This window comes from Amborella trichopoda, chromosome 10 (genome assembly GCF_054954075.1).
Source record: "Amborella trichopoda isolate Santa Cruz 75 chromosome 10, AtrichopodaSantaCruz75HAP2 v2.0, whole genome shotgun sequence".
Classification (NCBI taxonomy): domain Eukaryota; kingdom Viridiplantae; phylum Streptophyta; class Magnoliopsida; order Amborellales; family Amborellaceae; genus Amborella; species Amborella trichopoda.
This window is the reverse complement of record NC_142345.1, coordinates 27,615,464-27,637,441: the sequence shown is the minus strand read 5'-3', so window position 1 is coordinate 27,637,441 and position 21,978 is coordinate 27,615,464. Positions and strand designations below refer to the sequence as shown.

Sequence of the window (21,978 nt, the reverse complement as noted above, 5' to 3'; positions counted from 1 at the left end):
ATGGGGTTTTTATGAGTCATCCAATTCATACTATACATATGCGGGTTCCCTCTTAAAGAGAAATGGATTTGTAATCTAAAACTTTAGAGATTCATGATCTATGTTAAGATGATGATGAACATGAAAAAAAAAGAATTTGATATGTAAAATGTTTTTTTAAAAAAAATAAAAATCTACATTGTGTAAACCTTGTTGAGTTTTTTACAAGATCCATCTTCAAGAATGACGTGAAGATGGACGTTGGTGAGTCCGGGGCTCTTGAACCCGTTGACACATGAAGGACTTTTCCTATTTTTACAATAACCCAAAAATAAAAGCCATTATCCTACCAAAAATTTCAAAGGAAAAGTTTAGCACATGTGAAACCCCTCCCCAAGGTCCGTACCATTATATTGAGTGCAACTAACAAAGGTACAAAACCGTGATGCAATTAACTTAAATTTTCATGGACGCCAAACACACTCATCTACCACCTAAGAATGCAACATAAATACACAGTTAACACACCTATAAAACCTGGATCTCTCCAACACAAACTACAACGTTATGTGGTTGTGGGCCTTGCATTCATTCCTGGTTGATGTTTGGTATGATCATACAATTCGAGACAGGAAATTCTTCATCACGTAGTCGGTGATGATGCGGTTCAGCTTCTCGGTGGGATGGAAGGCATCCCAAAACGCATATTTATCAGCATTTTGGCATGTGAATGGACTCCACCTGTTGCATGTGTACCCGATCTCGATTAACCCGATCGAACAACAAGCCACCGACACATCGTCGAAACCTTCACATGAAGAAAAGAGTGGTTTTAACATTTGGAGGAAGACAAACAGGTTCTCTTTTCTTTAAGCCATGTTTGTGTTCACATTTGTTTATGTTGCCAATAACCATGCATCCATGAAACTAATTTTCTTAAAGATAAGCAGAATTGCAAAGGTTATAATAATAAAGGAAAAAGTGACGATGCAAAAAACTGCATATTATTGCATATAAAGCAAAGCCTTCAACCTATAACTTTGGTAGGAAATAATTGAAGAAAAAGTTTTCAACCTATAACTTTGGTAGGAAATAAATGAAGAAAAAGCCTTCAACCTATTCCTTTAATTTGATTGAAGGAAACAATCAAATTAAACCGCACCTCAAAACATCATGAAAATACTTTTAAAACTTAATATACTTAAAACTCATTTTTTGAAAATATCTAATTCCTTAACTCGCACAAAAATAAAGCATATGTTACCAACCCATTTGAATTTTTTGTACGATGGTACTGCAACAACCCCCAACTTTTCTCAGAATACCAAAACTTGAAGCACATTTGAAAAAAAGAATTGCATTTCAATACGTAATTATCAAATTTGATAAATAGGACTACTTTGGCATATTGAAAAAGGAGTAGAATGCTTGCTCAATTTATTTTGAGGGCTTGCCTTAGGAAATTATGTGTTAGCAATTATAAATATTAAATTGCCCTTTTGAAAATATTTTTAGATGGTGTTGAACTTGCACTACTTCTCCTAGGTACAAAACACTGAGAGGGATTTGTTGATCACTTTATCCCAAGTATTTGGGCTTGATTTCATAAATTATCTATCATTTCACTCCATTAAGAGTCGTACCTTTAGTCAGATCATAAGTCACCATTTCTTTTTTCACTATATCTATATACACTCTTTCAGGCATTCTCCCTACCCTTTTGTAGCCTCCACTTGAAATAAATTACCCCTCCGAACCGGTGTTGTTTTACGTCGATGCTGCAAATGAGCAGACCACCTAAGTCTATGTTTTGTTATTTTATCACCTTTTGGAACTAACCCTAAGTTCCCTCGAATGTAATCATTTGAATTCTATTTTTCATTGTCTTGTTACTCATTCATCTCAACATTTTCATCTTTGCTACACTCATTCTATGTATATTTTGTTTTTTGACCACCTAACATTCTATCATTATAGTTGGACTTATAGTTGCCCAAAGGGATTTATTTGATAATTTTTTAAAATAATGATTTTGGTTTCTTGATCACCGACCGCCAAAAAAAATAGTTGTGTTCGCCGATTGGACAAGATATATAAAGTCATTTTAGAGTGTAAATTCAATTTTCGTTTTCTAGATGGGTCGCTATGACGAGTAGAGAACCTCCAAAACTTGTGAACAAAAAATCCCCGTGCAGGTTTTTAATTCTACAATTTGCTCCTGCTGGAGCATGTAATCCCTTCCAAAAAGAAAAGTCGTAAAGAAATTCAAGAAGGGACAATAAATGGACACATCGTAAGTTTTTTATTTGTTTTTTGTTAAAGTTTTATATTTTCCCTGGTGCATAAAAGATATATACTCCCCGTCCCCATCATCTAGCCATTCAATTTAGATATAATGAGCCTCCGACCGTTTGATCTATATCCAACGCTTCATAGTTTTATTTTTAATTTTTTTTACAAATTATATGAATATAAAATATGTTACATGTCATTATCTCAATGGGGCGCACCTTAAAAAAAAGTTAACAAAATATTTTTTGTAACATATAATGGCCAAAATACCCCTGCAAATTTTTAGGGGTATTTTAGTCATTTTAATTTATCAAAAATATATTTTTTAGTTTTATTTTTTCAAGTGTGAGTTTAAGGGAAGAGTGGGCACTTAAAATTTGGTCTCAAAATAATTTGGAGAAAAAAATGAAAAACAAAATAAAGCAGAATTGGGGTCATCTCAGCCATCCATTCAAAACGGACGGTTGGATGGAGGGAAGTATATAAATTTTATGCAGTAGGGGATGCATAAAAAACTTGCCCCAAAAAAAAAGGAATTTAATCGAATAAAAAAACAAATAAATCCACAAAGAAGTAAACAAACAAACAAAAATTAATCAGAATGAAGGCATAGAACTCTGAGGGCCATTTCTAAAGGTAAAGCAGCAAACTTACCGTACTTGGAGGGTGTCTCTATGACGTCCATCATGACATCATAAGGATTAGAGAAGACCAACTTTATCCCTGGGAGCTGACAATTGAGGGCCACGACCTCCCCTGTTAACATAGTGTTGTAATCTCTAGCAACCTGATTATACTGTTCAACGCATCTACTACCTGACATGGCATTCGTGGTGCGCTCAAGAGGCAAACACCCCATAGGAGGGAGACCTCCGAAAGAGATCTTTCGAGCTCCTAAACTGTACAATTCTTTCACAAAATTCACCGCTAATTTTGCTAAAAAGACCTGGTATTCTTTCACAGTGAACCGCGATGAACGCTGGGGAATGAGGTAGTAGTTCTCGAGAAAATCGTTCGTTCCAATGCTTATGATGTAAACAGCTTCATGTATGATCGTGTGCGCCTTGCGAGGGCCTGCATATGCCCTAAGTCTTGTTTTGTACTCCTTGAAGTACTCTAGTTCTTTCCAAAGGGGTATCACAGACTGCAAGTACATGGAAATTGAGAATTACATAGGAATCAAAGGTACATGGTAGAGAAATGGAGTAAAAGGTCTTTCAAAAGACATTTACGGACATTAAAGTGGAACAGATGGGTAAAGTTGAAATTTTATTAAAAGATAAAAATACTCTACAAATAAAATTCCAAAAAACAAACTTCAAACGTACTATTCTACTTCTGTAAAAAGTTCAAATGTACTCTTACTTTATGATTATGTTATACAGTAAAATAATTTTTTAAACAAAAAATAATGATTTTTTGACAAGTATACATGTGGTGAGTTTGTTTGCCTTCATTCCTTTTTAAATGCGTTTTATGTGTTTGTCTGAGGTTCAGTGTTCTCTCTAATAAATGATATTTGAATGTTCTTCTTCTTGCCCTAAATTATGAAGTTGTTTTGTTTGTCACCTTTGGTGAAAACTAGTGGTTTTTGGCACATTTATAAATGCACTATATCAAAGCTAATTCACTCTTGCTTCAATAGAAATGTATATTGAGACCGTTTACTTTCGATACAAGAAGGTCAAAATCATCATCACTGTTAGATATGAAATCAAGTGGTTGAGGATGTGTCATATTTTGGGCGCAAAATCCAAAACAAAAGCTGTCGAATGTTGTGACAAACTTGAATCTATTGAATTTCAAGTCCAATAGCTAAAAATCATTGTGACCTCCTTATATAAAAAATAAGTATATTCTCTTCCTAAATTTGCATCTTCCTTGAAACCAAACCTAAGAAGAAAAAAATGAATCACAATTTTCTACATAACTTGGCATAAATATATAGCAAAATATACGTAATCTCTTCCTAAATTTGTACCTTCCTCAACACCAAACCTAAGAAGATAAAAAATGAGTCACAAGGGTGTAACAACTCCAAAGTACGAGTGTTTGGCAACTTAATAACTTACAATTTCCTGTCATTTCTATAAATATATGAGGACTTAAAATAGCTAAAATCACACCAAAAAGAGTAACTCCTCGTTCTTGAAAAGGTTTTGAAATCGAAAACCACGCCCTAAGTTGGAATGCACAAATTCACTTGGGAAACGGAAAATCACATTTAAAACTCTGATTTCTTTATTTTGCAGGAAATCTCTCTCTCTCTCTCTCTCTCTCTCTCTCTCTCTCTCATATTCCTAGAACTCAAATATTCAAATCTACCCCCATTGCAAGCATGTAGCCCCATGCTTAGTTTTGCCATTGAATTGCCCAATTCCAAGCAAATGTACCCCAATACATAGTTTCATCCTATTAATACTATGCCCCCAATCCATGAATGCACCTCCATACTGTGTTCCCCTTGTTTAGTACCCAAGAAAACCAGCTGACTTACAAGCACATTGGACGTGGCATTGTCGAGGCCCGTGCCTGCGGACGCGAAGCTCACGCCGGTGGTGAAGTCACGGATGGACATCTTGGGGTCGAGATATGCTGGAACCAAAGGCTTGATCCCGAGGTCCTCTGAGATGAAGTCGGTAGGAATCCGGCCGTTTGAGAACCGGCCGGTAGCCCCACCCTTCATATCTCGACCATAGGGCTCAAAATTGCTCTTTAGCACCGTCGAGATTTGATTGTTGTTCCCAGGATCCACCGTCGAGTCCCCAAAAACAATCACTGCCGGGGCCTTCGGCCTCACTATACCTCCACACCTGCCATGCACCATCGTCACCACCACCACCACCACCACTCTCAAACAATGCACAAGTCCAAGAAAGAGAGGAGGATGAAAAGAAGAGGTTGCCATTGTAAAAGCTAACACCCCTATAACTAATGAAAGAGAAAGTCCTATATATAATAAGGACTGTAGAGCTGTTTCTCTCTCTAGAGATACCATAGTTGTTTCTCTCTCTAGAGAGGGTTCCACAAATATGAAGCATGGATGTGCGAGGATTTGATTTGAGGACATAATGAGCGGGAAATGTTTGTTGGGCTTTTAATGGCCTGCCGCCCAAAAACACCGAAAGGTGTGAAAATGAGAGAAAAAGGAGCCATTATTTTGAGGAAGAAAGAGAAAGGAGAAATATCTGTAAACCCGCGGAGGTCCAGCATTTATCTCTCCCCAACCGTAACCGAAGAGGCGGCGAGTTAAATCGGAATTGTTTGATGTGACTGGGCCTGCATTGCGTACCCAAAGCGGTGAAAGTGTGGGCCCTATTTTATGGCCTCTCGGGCTTTATTAAGCTTATTTATGGTGAGCCTTACTCCTGAGATGATAATCAAATGGGTGACGTAAAAGTTTGGGGGTTACGAGAAAAAGGGCTTGTTTGAATTTAGGGTTTTTCTTTCTTTTTTTCGTTTCTTTTATGCTAAAATGGGTCGTTAGGAGTAGGTATGGTAAAGGTGGCAATGGGCCGGGGCCAAGCCCAAACTTGGATAAGATATCCTGCAAGCCCGTATATGTAACAATGCGGGCCTCTTAATAAATCTATTTTGGATTTTTAAACTTAATTTGTATGGACATGTAACATGGAGATCATGCATATGAAAAAGTAAATAAATTTGTAAAACTAGATTTTACGCTTTTTAGAACGCATATATATAGTCATGCCATCCAACCCCCATGAAACAATTTTTCATAAAAATATGAAAAAAAAAAAAAAAAAAAAAAAAACAAGTGGTGGGGCCGGGCCGGCCTGTACTAACCTAGCTTGAACGTCAGGCCACATACCGCGCCCATTGCCAGCCGTAGGCAGAGGCACATGAGAAGGACAAGTACAAGGACATCGACAGTGCATGCACAATCTTCCATGTTTGTTATGGCCACTTTCACTTTCACTTTCACGTGTGGCCCCTTTCACTTGGAAACCCTCCTTTATGAACTTGTACACTATAATCAATTTTTTCTATCAATTCTTTCTTAACTGGAAATCTCTTACCTACCCATTGGAAAACCTCCCTCTCTCTCTCTCTCCCTCTCTATATATATATATATATATTATTTTTATTTTATTGTTTATTTTTCTTTTTTCGTTTTTTGTTTCATGGGTTAAAATTTTCATCCCTTTAGAATTATTGTCCAGTAGAGTCTCTCTCTTGAAAAAAAAAAAGAAAAAAAAATATAAAATAAAATTACTTATCTTTAGTACATAATGGTCATAATTAATCTTGACCATTGAATGTAAAATTGGATGGCTGCAATTATTCTAGACCAAACTCAAAGTTCGAAAGAAATTTTCTCGAATTTTATGATACATACAAGCTATCAGATTTCACATCCACTTGTTATAAATAATTGTAACTTCTAGGTATATAGTTTAATATATACAATCCCAACAAAAGAACTGTACTTTTTTAAAGGTGCATTTGTTTTTTAACGATCCCATTCTTTAAATTGTTTGGCAACAAAGGAAAACGTTCGTTGGCCAAAAAGTGAAGAGCGTTTTTGGGTAGAAAGTGACGAATCTCGTGTTGGTTAAACTTACTCGGCAAGTATATATAAGAAAAATTGTTTCATGGGCGGGACCGCGTTTCTACAATATGTGGTCGATGGTATAAAGCGATTATTTTAAAGATGAATGCAAATAGGTGATTCATCAAAAAAATAAGTATAACTATCTAAAAATAAGTATAATAAATGGTCCACATGTTTTTTTAATATAATTATTATTTTTAGTTTTTAATTATTATTTTTTCATATTCATGACCTCCATATTAAATATTATTTATTCTCTCAAAATTAGAGTCAAATTATATTTAAAAAATACTAAAAATTAGAATCAAATTATATTTAAAAAATATATTTATTGCCAAGCCCGCATTTCGACAATGTGAGGGCTGGCCGTATAAAAAAAACCGTGTCCTATGTAAAGGAAAAATTTTATACGAGGATGCAAATATTGCAGTACCATACGCTATCTATTCTATTGAGATTATATGAACTTTATCTTAAAAGATGTCTTGACTTTTTAATTCTAGTATTAAAGAACGTGTCTAAGTCTATACAGTTAATTAAAATAGACGATATAGAGCATCACAACTTTACTTCTATAATTAAAGTTGGTAGCTTATATAAGTTGTACCTATATATAAAAACTAATAGGTTGTCATATAAAATGAAGAAGAGTACTTTAGACCAATACTATTAATTGTTAGATCTTGATTGGATAGCAAAAATGCATGTTACTATTTAAATTTTAATATTTTTCTGTAAATAAGATTAAGTTGAAATTTTAAGCATATCACATGACATTATCATAGACCATAAAAAATATAAACAATATTTTAAAAAAACTTAAAAAATGATCAAAACACCCATGAAATATATTTAAGTATTTTGGTCATATACTTTTCTTTTATACACTCTAATCTGCAGCACACACCCAAAAATTTTGCTTCATCCCATTTGTGAAGAAAAGATCAAACCTCAAATAGTAAAAAAATTATTAACACTCACCCCCAACCTTCCGATCCAGTTCTAAGGCTTAGAAGCATAAAAAAATGTATTATTCATATTAGGTAACAACCTATATAATAAACGAAAAAAGTTTATATGAGGTATCAACCTCATATCCTAGGGCGCACTTCAAAAGCCTATAAAAAAAAAAAAAAAGGTTGATTTGATGCTAAAGAAATTCTCATTGATTATCTTGACTTTGAGATTTATCGACATGGGAATTTCAAGTCCTAAAAATGGTGCATCTTGTAACACATTATCTAAACTACATGGTTTTAAAATTTTCTAGCGTTTATAAATTTGCGTGATATGCACCATTTTTTTTTTGGAATTTGAAATTTTATAATTAGGGATAAAATAGATTTTCAGGTGATCATAGGGTTTTTTATACTGGAATTTGATGTAATTAGGGTTTTAAATTTTTATATTTTATTAGTTTTAGGAAATTGAAACTCAAGTTTACGGCTATTTTGAGTTTCTAGTTTTTTTTTTAGAGATAAAGGGTTTGAATTTAGTTAGGGTTTCTTAGGGAATAATTTAGGCTTTTTAAGTAACTCTTAGAGGAAAAAAGGAGAACTGAGGAAAGTAAAAAATTTATTTTGGATCTTGTGAATTGATCTTTTAGACAAGGACCCCCTTACAAAAGATATTTTGGATGTAAAATCTTACAAATTGAAATGTATCACAATATTCAAAACAAATTATTTTGAAATATGTGCCTAATTATTGATACATCCCCAACCGCCTGATTTCACATCCAATAGTCATTAATGCTTTTGATCTTCTTGTATCAAAGGCAAATGGTCTCATCATATACATTTTCACACACACACATACATGCGTGTGAATATATATAAATATAGGAAAAGTCTTAAAAAGGCCTATAGGCAAAGTGCTAAAAACCGCCAAAGACCTATGGAAGCCGTGACTGTTTTCCTGTATTTTTTGCTTCAAATTTGCGTAAAAAAAATCTCGTCACAGACTTGCTATGTCCATGACGGACTGCCACATACATGCTAAGTTCATGACAGTCTTATTTATATATATATATATATATATATATATATATATATATATAGCAGTGATTTCATACAACGGTTGCATAGCAATATAATGCAACAATCTTTAAAAACTATGTTAGGGCCATTTGTTTGATCCAAATTTTAAAATATATACTCTTTCCATTCTAATGAACAATCACAAAAAAGACAAAATTGAGAACGGAACCTAAAAATTATTTTTTTAGCCCAATTAACATAGGCCGAGTATTTTGGTAAGATGATTAGATTTAGGCCTTAGAAGGATTTTTTCTTTTCCAATTTTTTTAGATGGCTTTACTATCATTAGATGAACAATGTTAAAAAAAAAAAAAAGTGAATTTGAGTTTGTAAAGCCTATGATCTTGAAATTCACCAAATGAATGGTCTAGATTCGTTGTTGGAGGTGACTCATTTTGACCATATCTAGGGCTCAAATCCTACTCTCTTTTTTTGGATTGAATATTGAGATGAAGAGAGTATGTGTGCATAATTTTGGGTCATACAAATACTACAAGCATGAGTTTCTAGAAGTGTGGTTGCATTATACTATGAAACAATTGTTGCATGAGATCACTGCCGCTATACATCTATATATATATAGCAAAGTTTGAGATTAACCCACTAGCTGACAACTATATTAAACACCAAATGGCCTAGATTGAATTGGGTCAATCCAATGGCTATACTTGGATTTCATATTTGATTTTTACATTTTTTTTACAACTCTAAATCACTTGATATTCGGAGAGTCTATTTTTTAAAAATAGCTGAACCCAATAAAAGTATCAAAAATTAATTCCCAAAAATTAAATAGAGAAAAATAACTATAAAAATTTTAAGGGTATTTTGATCAATTTGTATTTTGTGAATTTTTTTTTTAATATTTGTATTAGATGCATTATGATAGGAAGAGTGGATGCCCCAAATTTCATGTGACTTGGATTTGTAGAAGAAAATAAAAGTTCAAATACAAAATACATTTGTCACCATCAGATTGACCTAAATTCAATTTGGGTTATTGAGCTTACATTATTCCATCAACCCACTAACTAAATATCTATATATATATATATATAGAGAGAGAGAGAAAGAGAGAAGAAAACTCTTCCCAACGCCTATAGGCGAAAATGAACAGTGATTTCACCTACCATCTTCACCATCCAAACGTCATCGCAAGTTCACAGTTGTCCGGTAGCGTTTCAATTTTTATTTTATTTTTTACAAATCTAAATTACTTGAAATTTAGAGCGTGTATATATCTTAGTGAGGCACACCTAATAAAAATATGGAAAAAATAATTCATAAAATATAAATTGACCAAAATACCCCTATAAAATTTCAATAGTATTTTGGTCAATTTATATTGTGTGAATTATTTTTTTCATATAGGTGTGCGCCTCACTAAGATGTATACACACTCCAAATTTCATATCATTCTGATTAGTAAAAAAAATAAAAATGAAAAATACTACCAGACAACTGTGACCATGCGATAAAGTTTGGATAGTGATGAGGGTAAGCAAAATCACTGTTCATTTTCGCTTATAGGTGTTTTATAGCGTGTGTGTGTGTGTGTGTGTATATATATATATATATATATATATATATATATATATATATATATATATATATATATATATATATATATATATATATATATTATGTTAGGATGCTCATACTATAGAGTATTTTATAATTGTGCTCAGCAAATTTTGGACACTAATATACTCTTGTTTTGCATATTGATAAGTTTTTTAGCAATGATATTTTTTATCATTAGGAGGGTTGTGACATCATCCACATAAAGTGTGACATCACCCACATTTAACATTTATTATCTTGTCTTTACCTTGTTATTAATTATCTTATACTTTATTTCTTTCTTAAGAGATAATAGGAAATTTTCTATGTTTCGTATCTTTTATTTGATTTGATTGATTTCTTGAAGTATTGGTCTTTCTATGAATTTGAAATTCACTTTGTGGCCTTCGAGTTCTGATTCTATTACTGTTTCATACAATTTTACTATAGGATAAAGTATGTTAAGGAATGGGGTTCCTAATATAACAGGTTGGCTCAGAGTTTTTACCATGATAAAATGCATAAATAAAGCCAGTTCCATTATTACATATAGCAACTTCTGATAATTTGTATTTAATTATCATTCTAGTTCCATTTGCAATGTTGAGAACATTGGTTGTTTTGTCAAAGTATTTTGTGGGTACGGGCCCATCATTAATATAATTTAAATCAGTTCCTGAATCAATAAGAGCTACAGTTTGAAAACTATATTCTTTGCTACTACCACAGTGATTAGAGTATACCATTTTTGGGTTATTACCTTATGAATCATGTTTATGTATTTTATGTCTTTTAATTTTTCTTTTGCTAGTGTGTTTACATCATTTTCTTCTGAATGTAATGCAGGAGTTTGGCCCATATATTGGATAGAGACCTGAGGCTCATTTGAGGCTTGAGGTTTATTTTTAGGATTTTCTTCAAGAAGATTGGTCTTGTATTCTTCCATTATTTCTTCAAATTATTTTACACTTTCTTGGTATTATGGTTCTTGCTAAGAAACGTCGTTTGCTAATTCAATGATATTAACCCTATTTTTTAATGCTATTAATTCATTGCAAACTTCATTTAGTTCGTGTCTATATTCCTGAACATTGGGTTCCTTATTTATGTTGCTTTTTTTTTTTAACCCTATCCATGATATTCCTAAAATTATAATGTTCATGTTGGGACCGATTTATTGGTTTAGACTTTAGGCTTTCTTTAACCATTTTGATATTTTGTTGTAATGCCTCTTTTTTGGCTTGAATATCTTTAATCTTATCTATAATGTCTATAATGAGGCTTTCTTCCTTAGATAACACATTTAGCCTTAAACCATTCATATTAAGAATAACCTTATAATAATAATTATATTTTCTTCCGTAGATAACACATTCACTATTATTTTCTTCTTCACATAGCTATCATCTGAACTAGATATGATTATATCTTCATCTTCAATAGCACCAATAACCACTTGATCTTCCTCATAATATGATAAAATCTCATTTTCAACTATAATTTAAAAGATTTGTTGCTCTCTTCGTCTATTTCTAAAGAATTTATTTTCTTCTTAATTTTATATTTATTTTTATAATGTCTTAATTTTCCAAAATTATAACAGATAGGGAATTTTCTTTTATTTCCTTCTTTAGGAAATTTATACCTTTTCTTTTTGAAAAGTTTATTCTTTGTTTTAAAAGACTTTTCTTCATATCTTATTTTTATAAGATTTATCCTTACTCTTCTTTTTAGATGTATAACTTGTTTCCAAAGTCTCTTATCCAAATTGTTCACAAAAATCTCTTAATTCTTTCTTTGTTGTTATTCTATCTTTTTCCTACTGTTTTCTGAGTCTAATATCAGTGCATAAGGCTAGTCCTTTGTTACAAATTTCATATGAGAGTTGCCCCAATGTATATTCCTCCCAGGGTATTATCCCATGATTCTTGTTTCTCAGTCTGGTTTTTACCTTTTCAGAAAATAGATATGGGAATCTTGAGACGGATTTTTCCTTCCAGTAATTTGCCTTTGCATCTTCTCTAGTTAGCAGTCTTTACCAGAAAACATCTTTATAACATTTATGAAGGGACAGAGTGGGACATCTGAGGTTTGATAATAAATCCTTGGATTTTTCCAGCTGTAACGTATTACTGCCTACAAAATTGTATAAAGCAGAATGTTTACAGCATCCACTAAGTTTCTTTGTTTGTCTTCTATGCTCATATAGACTATCCACTGCTTTTTAGCAGTAAGTATCTGGTTTCTAGTTTGTTCATCCAAGACAAAATCTCACCAACCTTTAAGTAGGCCAGCAAATCCACAAACAATTGCTTTAGCAATGTCTGGATTCTTAGAGGCCGTGACATACATAATCATACGCTTCATTAGATTTATGACTTGATGCTCAGACATCCCATCAGTATTCCATTCGACTATTGATCTGCTAGTATATTCAGCCCCTCATATGGCTTCTTCTTCATAATGAAGGTCTACTGGTGAAGGCCTAGGGTAATACATTTTTGTTGAGGCAGTAGGAATTGTTTTAGTTCTATAAGAAATTTTGTTTAACTCTAGGTTGGAATTAAACCTTATTTCAATTTTGACTGACTCTTCTTCTGAATAATCTTATGTTATATCTTATAGAGTTAAGGCCTGACCTGAGCCCTGAGGGTCTTCTTTTTTAATGTCCAATTGAGACAATTTGGTAGTAAGTTGATATAAGAATTCACTGGTAACTGGATTAAGTTTAAAAGTCTTATTTGGATGTTCAAGAGGAGGTCTGAACATAATTGATTCATTTTCCTTATTCCTAATCTCTAGTATTTGTCCAAGATTTTCAGATTTTTTTTTTATGGTATCTTCTTTATTGATCATGAGTTCTATTCTAGAAACTTATTTACCTAAGCATTTCAAATATAGGTTTGCATAATTGTTCTGTTCAATAACATGGTTTATACTTTCAATAGTTGTAGTTTGATTTATTCCTTTTGGCTAGTTTATAAGGAACAGCTTTCACCCCTTTAAGATCCAGAGGATGGACAACATGGATTTCTTTCCCATCTGTTGTAATAAAGACTTAGAACTCTTTTTTTACCATGTTTTTTTTTTTTTTTTTGAAATTAAGGATATGGATTCCTTGACTTTTTAAGAAATACTTTGGCCACTCAAAGAATTTTATGTTAATTCTTTCTTCTTGTTCAAATTTTATAAATTTTCCATAAAAATTTGATCCTGAGCTTTTTTTTAAACTCATTATGGTACCATTTCCTTATCTCTTTACTTAATACATTAAGGTCAAACACCATATCTGAGAAGTTAGGACTAGTAGGATTTATTGATTCTTCCTGATATCTTGAGGATCCAGGAGTTTTTACCATGAAATAAGGTCTCTGGACATATCCATGGGTGGTCCTAATTCCTTCTAGAATAATTCTTTCATAATTTTTTGCATGCTCACTTTGAGGGATAGAAGAGCATGACACCCTAGAGGGAATCTTGGTTGACCATCAGCTATATTTATTCTAGCACTTCTTAGTGGGGTAAACTGGATCTCAATTTCTCCATTATCATTTCAATTATTTGCTCAACCTCTTTATTTTCAAGAGGTCTTGGTTGAACCTCATTTTGTAGGTTTCACCTATCAGGCAACCTGATTTCATTCCAAGCAATAATTATGGGAGTTATTCAATTGGATTTTCCTGCATTAGTTTGGAAAATTATTGTTTGTCTCTTTTCATCAATCCTTTTAACATTTAGACAAAGCATAGTTATAGCCATACAATATATTTTATAGACTATGGCTAGATTTTGGGATCCTATATCCATATCAAATCCTTGAGTCTATAGGTTTAAAATTAGAATCTTGAGGATATTTTTATCTGTTAACAAGACTGAAAAATTTGAAAAACGATTAAAGTAATTAGGTCCTTCACTTAGACTAGATTCTACAATCCCTAGTAAGGAATCAATGAATTTCTTATGTTTACAATCTCTTAAACATAAAAGTACTGAGTTGTTTAACCTTGTTCTGATTAAAGGTTTTATCGCAACCTGGATCAAAATGATATGCAAAGGGACAAATTGAATACTGTTAGCCCACGGGTTGATAGCTACAGTGTCAGTCAACAGCCCAGATTGAATATAAACAATCAATTTAGGGCACACCTCAAAAAAATCCCTAAAAAATGATGTTTTGAAGCCTAAAAATCCTCAAATCGATCATCTCGACCTCAAGATGTATGGACATGAGAAAAAATAGATTTTTAGTCTTAGAAATAGTGCATCTTGTAAGGCATTTTAGTACCGTCAATTTTTAATATTTTCAAGTGTTTATAGATCTACTTGATCTCACTAAATAAATTTTTAGACCATCACAAAGATTTCTAGTATTAACACGGTATCTTTCGACACCATTTGAAGTTGCACCTTACTTTAATTGTTTAGAGCATTGGCCTTATACAAACCACACCCTTATATATATATATATATATATATATATATATATATATATATATATATATACACTAAATTTCAAAAACAAAATGTAATCGTGGCTATTGGATCGGCTCAAGTTCAATCTGGATCATTGGGCATTTACTCTAACTGTCAGCTAGCAGGGCCAACTTCATACTCTCCCAAGTTTATGGGCACACAATACACTTGGAGCAACAATTTTGCCTCTCAACTACAAATGCCCAAATTAGACCACTTTACTACAAATGCCCAAATTAGACCACTTTACTACAAATGCCCAAATTAGACCGCTTTTTAACTTCTGTATTGTGGAAGGCAAACTTTCCTAAGGTTCTAGTCAAAGCTCCACCCCATTCAACCACATACCACCTTCCCTTTTTGCTTGATATGGAATGTGATACCTATGGACTATCTCCCTTCTGATTTTAGCTTATGTGGTTGGGGTAACAAACTTTAAATGAACTTGTAATAGATACATAGAATAATACTCTTTTCGAGAGATGGTCGGGGGACATCATTATCTATACACCAAAACTTCTCAAACAGAGGCTTAAACATTGGGGCCATTGCAAATTTGGAACTATGGCTCACAAAATCGCTACCACCACGGCTAATATTGAATAGAATGTAATGTCTTAGAATAATACTCAAATCCAATCCCAAGAGGATCTCAAAGGCCAACTTGATAATTTACTGATGTTGGAAGAGATATTCTGGTTTCAACACTCTCGATCAAAATGGGTCAAGGAAGGGGATAATAACACTAAATATTTTTACGCAAATTCGAGATGAAGGAAAATAATTTAAGTGGATTCTAGATAGGAGTAGAACATGAGGACAGTAGAGCCATAGAAGAAGTTATTATCAATCATTTCAAAGGACTTTTACATCAGAACCTAGCTCTCTTTCAAGCTACAAGACATTCCATTCAAGACTGTATTGGAATACTCTGTCAAATCCCTAGAGGAACTCTTTGCACTAGATGATTTAAAGGATGCGACTTTTGGCCTATCGAGAGACAAAGCTCAAAGACTGGATGGCTTCTCTTTGGTTTTCTTTTCAAAGAGTTTTGGGACATGGAAAAATATGACCTAAGGCCATGAGTTAATTAGTTTCATCATAATGGACTAATTAATAAAACCATAAACTCCACATTCATTGCCCTTCCCCCTCAAAAAGACAATTTGGAGTCTTTGCAAGGTGTTAGACATATCAACATTCTATCTATAGTGTACAAGATTTTGGCTAAGATGTTGGCAAATAGGTTGAGAAAAGTCCTTCATCAAGTAGTGGAGGCCCACAAACGGCCTTCATAAAAGACAGACAAATAATGAATGGAATGTTACTAGCACAATAATTCATCCATACCATAACACACATGGGGATCAAAGGGGTTCTCTTAAAACTAGACTTCGAGAAGGCATATGATCGAGTTGAGTGGAACTACCTAGATAAGATCATGCACCTCATGAGTTTCGACGACAGATGTTGAATATGGATAAGGGGTTGTTTACCTTTGACTGATTTCTCAATTCACAGTAATGGTAAAGCTTGCAGCAACTTCAAGGCTTCCCGGGATCCCTGACAAGGCGACCTATCGCCTTTCCATTTTACTCTAGTGGCAAAATCCTTTGGTAAGATGTTGGAGGGGTGGTAAACTGCAAAATGATCAAAGACCTGCAAGTGTAGCCAGGAGGACTATTAATTTCGCATTTAAAATAAGCGGATGACACACTTATGCTACTAGAGGCTACAAATGTCTACATTCATAATACTTAGGTTTTTTTAAAATGCTATGAATTGATTTCTGGGGCCAAAACTAATATGAACGAGACCAGGCTTTTGGGGATAAACTACTCAGATACTAAGGTAAATGATTGGGCTACATGGATGGAATGTGCCATAGATACTTTCCCTTCAGGTTGTCTTGTTCACATTGGGATCCACTCATTCAAAGTTTTTAATCCAAATTGGATGGGTGGAAATCCCAGTATCCTTCTTTTGGGGGGTCTTATTACTCTCGTTGAAGCCACATTAGCAAATTTACCAATTTATTACCTTTCGCTTTTCAGGGCATCAACATGGGTAATTAAAAAACTTAAATCATTAATGAGGAATTTTTTGTGGAGTGGTAACCAACATAAAACCAAGATCCATCTACTTAAATGGACTGGTATTTGTTTGCCAAAGAAAGAAGGTGGTCTAAGTATCAAGAGGCTAAAAATAGTAAACGGAGACCATTTGATAAAGTGGTGGAGGAGGCTAAACAACATGGTCAACTCTGAAAAACAGTTATACTGAGGAAATATGGTCGAAATCCTGATGGATTCATTGCTTGACAAATCCCATAAAAGGCGACGGTCTCCTTGGTATGGAGAGGTATCTTATTAGTCAGACTCCTTTCCTTAGCCTATACCTAGGGAAAATAATCAGTTTTTCACACAGTAAGTGGCTTGGTCGATGCCCCCTCAAGACCATGTATTCAGAGCTTTACAGGAGGTCCAAACAAAAGGATGCTAAGGTGTAGGCGATGGTTTCGAATGGAGGATCTGAAGTTATATGGGATATTACACTTGATGTGAGAAAGGTTTACGATAGAGTGGAGCAACAATTTCTTTGCCTAATGTCTTCTCTCTATAATTTTTACTATTACCCGAGGAGGACAGATAAACTAGTTTAGACTCTATACCAAATGGAATTTTTACAACCAGCTCATTCTATGATAATACCTATCAGGATCGCTATATTGAAGACAACAACAAGGTTTATAAACTATGGAATTGCAAGGTCTCACACAGAGTGAGAGCCTTTATGTGGCTACTTGGAAAACGAACACCCCTCACCATCTACTGTGTAAAAGAGACATGATCTTAACTTCTGTTTTTTTATTTTGTAACAAATAATGAGGAGATGTTTGATCATATTTTTGTTCATTGTCTCTTCGTCTCGGCTTTGTGGGGATGGTATGTGGTCTATCTGTGAGATTTGGTGCTATCCAAAATCACCCACATAAAGAAATCACATATTATGTAGGATTGAGATTGATATTGATAAGTTTCATAAAGGAAATAGAAATCCAAAAAAATTAAGACTCTTAGATATATCTCTTGGTATTGAGATATATGTAATATGTATATGAAGTTTTCTATTTAGTGTGAATTCCTAACCTTATATATGTGAGATGAAAGAGCAGAGAATTGGTGTGCCGTATTTAAGCCACCATATGGGAAAGGTGGCTTCCCAAAGAGAGAGAGGGGAGCAGGGCCTCCTATGCATAAGATGCAAGGTTTCCTCTTAGAGAGATGATAGTTTCTTCATATAGAGAGAAACATTGTAATGGTCCCTCATGTAGACTCTTCAAGATTGAGGGGCTTGTTTCTTGTAGAGAAGTGGTTCCCATGGATATTTTGGATTACATTGTTTGATTTGGAGTTACTAGCTATAGTTGTATTATTTAATTTGAAGTTAGAGCAACTTGATGTCAAGACTGCATTCCGTAATAGAGAGTTAGAAGAACAAATTTATATGAGTCAACCAAAAGGGTTTGTCATTAAAGGAAGGAATACCATGTCTGCAAGCTGAAGAAGTCATTGTATGGCCTAAAGTAGTCTCTTAAATAGCGGTACAAGAGCTTTGATACATTCATGATTGGACGTGAATATGTCAGAAGTAAGTATGACAATTGTGTCTATTTTAAAAGATTTACTGATAGTTTGTTCATCTATTTATTGCTCTATGTGGATGACATGCTTATTGTTGCGAAGAATTATTCAGAAATCAGTAAATTGAAGACTTAGCTTGTTAGATAATTTGAAATAAAAGATTTAGGTTCAACAAAGAAAATTTTGAGTATGGAGATTGGCACTGGTAAATTGTGGCTATCTCAAAAGGACATTGAGAAGGTCCTCGTTAGATTCGGGATGGAAAATTCAAATCTCGTGGGTACTCCTCTTGCTGTGCATTTCAGATTGTCAGCAACATTATCTCCAAGTTCAGATGCTGAAAGGGAATACATGTCTGATATTCCCTATGCGAGTGCAGTTGGAAGCCTCAATTATGCAATGGTTTGCACTCATCTATATATTTCTCATGTTGTTAGTGTTGTCAGCAAGTATATGGTTAATCCAGGAAATGAGCATTGGTATGCGGTAAAATGGATTTTGTGTTACCTAAGGGGTACATTAGGTATAGGTCTGGTGTTTGTTAGAGATAACGGGTTTGGTGATAAGGTTATTTGTTATATTGATGCTGACTTCGTAGGTGATTTGGATTGTAGGAGATCTACTACAAGTTATGTATTTCCACTTGTAGGAGTTCCAATCAGCTCGAGGTCGTTGCTACAAACCATGATTGCCTTGTCTACGATTGAAGTAGAATACATTGTTGCTACTGAGGCAGTTAAAGAAGTCATTTGGCTTGAAAGGCTTGTAAGCGATTTGGGCTTATGATAGGATGGAACTATTATTTATTGTGATAGTCAGAGCGCAATACATTTTGCGAAGAACTAAGTATATTATGCAAGGACAAAGCATATTGATGTCAGGTATCATTTTATTTGTGATATAATAGCTGAAGGTGATATCTAGTTATTGAATATTGACACTAAGAAGAATGTTGCAGATATGTTGACAAAGCCGGTTCCATTACAAAAGTTCAAGCTATACTTAGATTTAACTAATGTGTTGTCAAGATCAGCGCCTAGTGTGAAGAAGACGGTCGATGGAAATCTCTTTTGAATTTCAAGCCAAGGTGGAGATTTGTTGATAATTATTGTCATGAATCTCAAATATTAAGGATTAGTTTCTGTTAATTTAGGTTTTTTATTTTTAAATAATTCTTATTATGTCGGATCTTATTTTATAGGTAAGTCCTACTTAGATTAGGATGAGTCCTTGGGCCACATGGGTGAGAGAGCTTTGGCGAAACTTAGCAAACGTCAGTTGATCAATGACAAAGAAGTGCAAGTTGGACTTTTGTGAGCATTGTATTTATTGTAAATAGTGTAGGGTTCAGTTTCACACGTCAGAACATACCACAAAAGGTATTCTTGATTATATGCATTTAGATGTATGGAGCTCTGCATCGAGTGTCTCCAAAGGTGGACCTCTATACTTTGTTTCCTTTATAGATGATTTCTCAAAGAATGTGTGGATTTACACATTGAATAAAAAGGCAGGCGTATTTAACACATTCAAGCATTGGAAAGATATGGGAAGAAGGTCAAGCACTTGAAGACTGGTAACAGTGGAGAGTACACTTTAGCGGAGTTTGTGAATTTTTACAAGAGCGAAAGAATTATTCGTCACTTCATCACTCCGAAGACGCTGCAACAGAATGGAGTTGATGAGTGCATGAACATAACACTTCTAGAGAAAGCCCGTAGCATGTTGAGTAATGCTAGTTTGTCAAAGGACTTTTATGCAGAAGCAATCAATACGACGAGTTACCTCCTCAACTGGTCACGATAATCTCCACCTTGATATCAAAATAATGTACTCACCGTGCCAACATCCATTTGATAATCATCTTTTGCCAAATAAATTTCTTAATCATTCTTGTTGAAAAATAGTACTTGCCATCAAATTTCTCTACCTTGAACTTTGCATTTGACATCTTTTCTGCCATACTGACAACCACACATCAGGCTCTGATACCACTTGTTGTATGCAAAAACTCTAAACCCGATGGGTTGATATTTGAAAAATAAAGTACGAAAAATAAAGCACGAAACACACACTATAAGAACACAAAGATTTGTGTGGTTCACCCCAAGAGGGCTACAACCATGGGCACGGTAAACTGAAATCCAATATATCAATAAAAGTTATATCATAGATTTTGAGACATAGAGTTATTTCTCTAACCATCTATAAAACTCAGTCAAGCAAACCCTTTTAAATCACTCTCCCGACCGACAGCATATGTCGTTCCTCCTTCTCTTTACTTACTGGCAACCATTGCCGACGATAGAAATACGAGAGCAACAAGAAACTGAATTTCTCTCTAACTAAAAGGAGAAACAACTCAAAATCTATAATGTAACTGTTCTTGGTATAGTGGATTTTATTTTGTCGTGCCCGTGGATGTAATCCTCTTAAAATGAACCACGTAAATCTTTGTGTTATTGTAGTGTGTGTTTCATGCTTTATTCTTGTACTTTATTTGCTAAAAATGAACCCATCGGGTTTAGAGCTTCCGCGTACAACACTATTGGGGTGGATATGGGTCCAACACAACTTCATAGATCAAATGCTATATCAAATTTAGACCCCTAATTTCACAGCTATTGGACTGATCATTTGGAGGATTCTACTAGCGGTTATCCTTTGGTACGTTAGGAAAAATGAAACCTCAAAACCTTTGAGGGCAAACGGAAAGACACTGCTCAGATCTCTCAAGCTATTAAAATTATTGTCATAGTTTAGGCACATGCTTGACCTCATTATTGGTCTATCCCCAATCTTTACCTAGTTTAAAGACCTTTTTTTCAACCGTACGGCAGCTTATTTGATCAAGTCTTTGAAAATTGCCACCACTAGGTTGGGTCAAATTAAACTTTGATGACAGTGTTAGAAGTCAGGAGCAAGTGTGGGCTATCCCGTTTTGTGGGATTGATGAAGTAGAGTCGCTTGATTATTGAAAGTGACTCTGCGAATGTAATTGCATGGTCCATTGACCCTTATGTCATGGTATTGAATCTCAATCATGGATGAGATTATATAAACCTTGCATGGGATAAAAGTGGTATACAAGCACATACATAGGGAGCATAATGGAGAAGCTGACCGTTTCGCCAAAGAGGCAACAATGCTCTAGAACTTTGTACCCTTGCTCCCTTATGTCCCCTTTCATCTCACCTATATCTTTTCTTTTTTTCTTGGTTTCTATTTGTGTTGTACCTTTTTCATTCTCTCAATGAGATCTATTTAATGTTTTTTTAAAAAAAAGACTTACTCCCTTCTTGCCGAGGAGGTTGATAGTTTGGGATCCACTCTAAAATCAATAATTAAGTCCTTTTAAACAAAGGAAAATTAAAATAGATTTTTAGTTCCTAAACGGTTAGATCTAATTATT

The 21,978-nt window shown here is 34.0% G+C and overlaps 1 protein-coding gene across 1 annotated transcript; it reads right to left on the bottom strand.

Moving 5' to 3' along the window:
• Positions 1–349: 349 nt before the first annotated feature.
• Positions 350–5,198, bottom strand: LOC18424914 (GDSL esterase/lipase At4g26790). Its single transcript, XM_088850125.1, has 3 exons — positions 4,769–5,198; positions 2,926–3,415; positions 350–787 (listed from the first exon to the last, which is right to left on the bottom strand). The coding sequence occupies exons 1-3, from the start codon at positions 5,177–5,179 to the stop codon at positions 594–596; spliced, it is 1,095 nt and encodes a 364-aa protein (XP_088706251.1). The 5' UTR covers positions 5,180–5,198; the 3' UTR covers positions 350–593.
• Between the last annotated feature and the right edge of the window lie 16,780 nt (positions 5,199–21,978).